Source organism: Lactuca sativa, chromosome 5 (assembly GCF_002870075.4).
Source record: "Lactuca sativa cultivar Salinas chromosome 5, Lsat_Salinas_v11, whole genome shotgun sequence".
NCBI classification, from domain to species: domain Eukaryota; kingdom Viridiplantae; phylum Streptophyta; class Magnoliopsida; order Asterales; family Asteraceae; genus Lactuca; species Lactuca sativa.
In genome coordinates, this window is record NC_056627.2 from 227,225,804 (window position 1) to 227,232,776 (window position 6,973).

The window sequence follows — 6,973 nt, forward strand, 5'->3', positions numbered from 1 at the left end:
AACAACAGTCATTTCAAGTCTGGATGGATTGACCACCTCTTCAATACAAGAGTTGCTTACATAGAGCTATGGTAAACAACCAAACTCCTAGATTTTACATGGTGTAATTTTCTTGAGCTCACTAAGACGCATTATGCAACATTTTTTTGATGGGATAATAGCTATACATGATGTTCGTTAGTGGCTTACGGAGAAGCTATATGGATGGACTTGGACTTTAGTTGAAAGTTTGTTCCATATTGTTTCGGAAGCTCAGATGCACAATTATAATGACATGTCAACTTTTGTGGTCAAATATAAATATTTGAGTTTAAAAATTAATAGTTCGACATATATTTATGATATTTATTTGTATTGGATTTTTCTGCATTTTTTTAGAAAAAATATGGATGTTAAATGTTTTCTTAATTAAATCTGGATTTTCTACTGACTAATTACAGACGGAATTTATCACAAAATGGGTCAAAAATCTATTAGTAAATGATGTTCGTCGGACATATATAGGAAAATTAAAAAAAAAAAAAAAAAAAAAGTCTACAAAATTGTCCAAATGCCTTCTATTTATCGAAAGTAAAATCAAATTAATGTTATTAGCGAAGCTTAACACCAACTAAAAAGCATTTAACATTCTCAAAAAATAAAAATCAATATATATATATATATATATATATATATATATATATATATATATATATATATATATATATATATATATATATATATATATATATATATATATATATATATATAGAGCTAGGTTCATTTGTTTAAACTAAATATTGTGTTAGTGTATGCATAAATGTGGGCCAATCAAAATTAAATAAAAAATTAAATAATTAAATAAATAAATAAGGGTAATTTAGTCATTTGTTTAATAACTTCCAAAAATAATCTCTCGAATCATGGTATCTCTCAGGTTTAAATCTCTTTCCCCTCTTTATTTAAAAACTGATTCTGAAAACCCTAAATTGAACAAATCGACACCATCGACCCTTTGTGGGTTTGCCCTTCATCGTGTTCTTCATAGAGCAGGACATTTCGATCATACACACACCACTTCTCTTCGACTCCACTTCTCTCTTCCACTTCTTTCTCTTCCAGCTCCGATCTCCTCTGCCTCCGTTCGATCTGCAATGCCACCGACACCGCCAACTTTGCCATTGTTTGCTTCGATTGTGCCACCTTCGCCGCAGGCATCTTCTACTGGTAAAGGTTTTCTTTTTCTCTTGCTCTGTGATTCGAGTTTAATGCTTGAAAATCGAGTATCATTGTTGTTTCTCCTAAAACTCAAGTATCAGAGCATCATTAGCTTTTTTTCATGAAATCAAAGCACCGATTTCTTTTTCTTTCTTTTTTTTGAAATCAGGGAATTGTTTGAAAATCTGATGTTGTCTTCATGTTGAAATCAAATGCTGAAATCATATGTTAATGTTGTCTTCTACATGGATGACAGTCACCAATTGGGTTTTTTTTTTGTTTGTTTTTGTTAAAAATTAGGATTCCCAACCCCTGTTGTTGAAATCGATTTTCCTCTTAAATTGCTTTTGGGATTTTAGGTTTTTATCAGTGTATATGTGAAAACGAAATTCAAGGAGTGATAAATGATGTTTATGATTTTAGGTGTTTCCTCTGAAATTGTTTTTCGGATATTTACATTTTTATTGAAATTCAGGGAGTGGTAAATGATGTTTTTGAAATCTCCTCTTTTTCATAAGAAACATTGAAAAAGCTATTTATGTTGATGTCTGTTCTGTTTGTGGGTTGAAGCAGGTTGGGATTATATTCCTGGAGAAATTGATACATGGTTGATTAAGTTGTAATCAACTTTTGTGAGGATTACTAATGACCAAGTTAAGTTTGCATATAGAGTCCAATGGTCATGGAAGAATACAAGAATCTGAAGGGAATAATAGCCGAAGTACCTCATGTACAGGTCAAGGTGGCACTTGCATCTTGGATCATGAGAAATCACATGATGATAATGGCATTGTAGAAGTTGGCTTTGATATGTTGGAATGGAATATGGATATTTTTCTCAGAATGGAATCATGAATTCCAATTCTGTTGGAACGGAAGCAGCTGATGCTTGAAGAATGGCCAAGGTAAGTTTGCATACAGAGTCCAATGGTCATGGAAGAATACAAGAATCTGAAGGGAATAGTACCCGAAGTACCTCATGTAAGGTGGCACTTTCATCTTGGATCATGAGAAATCACATGATGATAATGGCATTGTAGAAGTTGGCTTTGATATGTTGGAATGGAATATGGATATTTTTCTCAGAATGGAATCATGAATTCCAATTCTGTTGGAACGGAAGCAGCTGATGCTTGAAGAATGGACCATGGAATTGAAAGTGATTCTTAGCAACATTATTCTTGTAGAATGTATCAGTGTCTTTGTTAGATTTTGATGTTTTTTTTTTCACGATTTGAAAGTATTTTTTAGTTTTATTCTTTAAAAATAAATGTAATTCTTAACAAATGTTACACGTGTTTTATAAGAATTAATGTAAATTTTGTTTTAAATCTTCAATTGATGGTTCGAGAACTTTGTTATTATAGAAGAAATTTTGTTATTTTTGAACATAGTCAAACATATTCTGTCAGAATGTCCGAACTAAAAACCTAATAATTCGTAAAATCAGATTTTTAAAATTAATAGAATCTATGATCCCTTAAAATATGCAAACTTCCTTTATTAAGTCTATGTTAATTGACTAAAATACCCTTCTAATTAAACTAGATGATATTTTTCGATTTTTTTAATTCAATAATATGTATTAATCACTTTCTTAAAATAAGTAAAATGATTGGCCCATATTTATGCATACAATAACACAATAATTAGTTTCAATAGAATAACCTAGGCCTATATATATGTATATATATATATATATATATATATATATACACACACACACACATATGTTTCATAAGGTTCAATTGGTCCATGAAGTTTTAGACGAGTTGCTCAATCCACTCCGCATTATTTTGTGTTCAAGACTTTGTCTAAGAAAAGAAACGAAATCCGCAAGCATTATAATTTGCTTTAAAGTATCACACTTTCTTGTAGATGTAATATCCAACAAAATTGAAGAAAGTGAGTCTCCATCTTTTCTTAAGCACCAGAACTCCCACAATTCCCATAAACCCGGTTGTGAAACCGCCTGTTGCACCATAAATCCATCCTTCTTATCGCCATCATCGTCTTCATCTTCCTCAACATTTCTTCCCATTTCTGGGACTTCATCATGGTTGCAATTGATTGGCAACGGACTACCACAAAGCTCATTATTGCCAGCATATATTGATGGATCAGTGAGCGTCTGGAGCTGACTTCCTGTTGGGATTCTTCTGGATAAGTTATTGTGTGACAAATTCAGATGGCTAAGAAATGTTAATGCCGACAGAATTTGAGGGATTATCCCTGAAAGATGGATGATAGAAAGGTCAAGAGACTCTAACGAATGCATATCACCAATTCTATCTGGAATACGACCTGTGAGGTGATTGTTAGACAAGTTAAGACCAAGCAATCCTGAAAGAAGTATCAACGCCTTGGGTATTTCCCCCACCAGTTTATTGCTCAAAAGGTCCATGTTGACAACATAACTCAATGTGTTTGTATAAACCAACATAACTCCTTTCATTTTCTGGATTAAACTGCGCTCGAATGTTCCTGGAGAAAGAATTGTAATGTAGTCTCCTCCAGCGATCATTCCACTTATGTTCTGGAAACAGCAATGGATGATTCATGTTAATTTGTTTTCTCCAAGATCCATGATTTGGAGAGTTAATATTTTACACAACTCTATAGGAATTGGACCTGTGAAGCCGTTTTTATGTAGCATGAGGACAACAAGAACCTTTCTATTGTCACCAATCCATTTGTGTATAACTCCAAAGAATTTGTTTTCACCCAAATCCAACAAAGTTAAACTTGTGCAATTTGTTAGAGCTTTTGGAAGTTCACCATGGAAACTATTGTTGTTTAGAGCTAACCATTGTAGCGAAGAACCAAGATTGCCAAGAGAGCTTGGAATGATACCCGAGAGCCGGTTGGAACTTAATATCACAACCTAGAGCTTTTTTAGATTTCCAAGACAATCTAAAAAAGAACCCAATAGCATATTTCTAGAAAGATCGAGAATAGCTAAATGTGTAACATTACACAGTGACTCTGGAATCAGTCCATTAAAGAGGTTGTTCTTAAGAAGCAACAAATTTGACACACTAGCATAACCTTGTGTTAAAGACTAGATTGTTTAGTTAGATGGAAGGTTTGTCAATGGACTGTAGAGAAAGTTATGGGAGAGATCCAGAATGGTCATGATTGGGAGCTAGCTAAGCCAATCTGGAAGTGGTCCATAAATGCTAGTATTGGAAAGGACTAGGGTGTGAAGACTTGTTTGTGTTCGAATCCAACATGGAAATCTTGATTCAATTTTGGATGATCGAAGTTGAAGTGTTCTTAATTGGAAAGGAGGCCTCCAATCGGACGGAATCTTGAAGCTCAATCTGTAGTTTGAGCTTGCAACAAAGTATTCTAACATAGAGTTATTTGGGAAATGGGCTTCAGTTACTACACCAGATAAAGAATTGTTCGATATGTCCAGCCAACTAAGTTTGGAAAGTTTTCAAAAGCTAGGAAATGGCCCTTGTGAAAAGTTATCGCGTATATTTAGATACTGTAGTTTTGAGAGGTTTCCAAGCGATAATGGAACCCCACACAACTGATTGTAGGGGAAACGCAAATTTTCTACATTCGACAGTCGTCGTATGGAGAATGGAATTGTCCCGTTCAATAGGTTTGAAGATAAATCAAGGTTTTTTAACAACAACAGGTTTCCAATAGAATTAGGAATCAAACCTGATAATTTGTTCCAAGATAGATCTAATTCCTGTAAACATGTTAAATTTCCTAGAGCTTCTGGGATGGTTCCTGTTAACTGGTTAAATGCAAGATTAACCTCTCTAAAGTCCGATAGCCTTACTAGTGATTTTGGAATTTCTCCACCAAACTTGTTGTCAGTTAGAATCAGCGTCTCTAGAGAAAATCGGGCACATTCGGATCCATTGGTTGATGGCCCCATGAATCATCCTTTCATAGAATTGAATGAAAGATCCAAACTCTTTAACCGACAGAGCCTCCAGACCCTGGTATCTTGAATAGCCTTAAAATTATTCAGTGCAAGGTTGAGATCGACAATGTTTCTCATGACGGGAATTGAAGAATTGAGTTCATTGGATGAAAGATCAAGAGCTCATAAAGACGTCAAGTTTTGTAAAAACAGAGGGAATTCAAGTTTTGTAAAAACAGAGGGAATTCACTATGGAACAAATTGGAACTAAGATCAAGTTTTTGAATGGTGGAAAGGGTAAGATTCGATTCAAGATGTGTTTGATAGAACTGAGAATTAGAAAGATCACTACCTGACAAGCATAACTCTAGTAGAGAAGGAATCATATACAACAATACTTTGTCGAAATTTGGAGCTTTAACAATGATCACTCTGCTCAGATCAAGATACGTGAGTGACAAAAGATCTTAAAACCATGTGAAATCATCCACGACTAGCAGATCCATGTCACCGAGATCAAGCACGCGCAAATTCGACAGATTTCCAATAAAATGAAGAACCATACCAGAAAATCCCGCTGAATAAAGTATCAGATATCTGAGTTGTGTTAGCGATCCTATGAACTCAGGAATTGGACTGCCACCAAAATACGTCCCACTCAAATCCATGTAACTCAGATGACTCAACTCAGTTAAACACGAGTTCAACTCACTTCCCTTTAATTTCGCGTAAGGTCTCATAAGAAATGACCGATCAACTTCGAGGTCATGCCTCGTGATATGTCCGGTTGCATTATCACAGCCGACCCTTGCCAGTGGCAGCACTTGTTTCCATGCCAAGATGATAGTCGACCAGAAGGGTCTGATACAATGTTGCCTTTGAATGGAAATTCAGGTAAAGCTATTTTAACCCTCCTCTTTTGCCAAGTTGTCAAGTCTAGCCCTTGAATGGAAATTGTAGCAAATGAGTACGCTGGGCGTACTGGAGAGTACGCTGCGCGCACTCATGTGCTTAATTTGGACGCGGTCTCGCCTAGGTATGCTGGGCCCAGGGTTACGCTGGGCGTAGCGGGACCAAAAGCAAACCCTAATATTTGGCTTGTGCACTATATAAGGAATGCTAAGGCTTTATCCTCAGCCACCATATCAGAGAATGAAACCTTAAGAGAGCATTTCCATCATCCTTAAGCTTGTGTGTGAGTGTTTTGAGCTAAAAGTGCCTTTGTATGTTAGTGAAGAGGAATGAGAGGAGCTTGTGGAGGTTAGCGCTTGAAGTGCAAGTTTGGATCTGAGTTCTTCAGAGGGAGGAGCTTCATCCAGAGGTATAAAGCTCAAAACTTTCCTCTTCATTTTGGTTTGGTGTTGCATGGACCATTTCTAGGGTTAAAAGTCCCAAAGGTGGAGACTTTATGAGCACAAGGGACTCCACGGACCTAGTTCTGTCCCATTTCAGTGATATATGTGTTGTAGATCCATAAACATCCCAACTTGGTCGTTGTTATGGGGTCATGCTTGAGTAATGAGCCTTTCTAAGGTTGGAAATGGAATGTTATGGTTATTGGTGACTATTTCAGCCATGAAAAGGCTTAAAGTCACCAACTTTATGGATTCAAAGACTTAGGGATGTCCAGATCTGAAAGTTGGACGTTTGTCTTAACTAATGATTTATTAATATATTATAAGAATAATATATTAATTGAGAAATCATAATATTTAATTAATATTGATCATAAATTAATTTGGAATTAATTTAGTGATCAAAAGAGACTGATTAAAAGAACGGGGACTGATTATGTAAATCATAAATGGTTGTAGTTTGGGCTAATGGATCCTATTGATAAGGGGTGGACGAAAATCAATGTGGATGTCTTAGGGCCTAAGCAAGGGAATT

The 6,973-nt window shown here is 35.4% G+C and overlaps 1 protein-coding gene across 1 annotated transcript; it reads right to left on the reverse strand.

The window, feature by feature from the left end:
• Positions 1-2,941: 2,941 nt before the first annotated feature.
• On the reverse strand, positions 2,942-3,721 carry LOC111881890 (putative receptor like protein 25). Its single transcript, XM_023878280.1, has one exon. It carries the CDS (start codon positions 3,719-3,721, stop codon positions 2,942-2,944), a length of 780 nt encoding a protein of 259 aa, XP_023734048.1.
• Between the last annotated feature and the right edge of the window lie 3,252 nt (positions 3,722-6,973).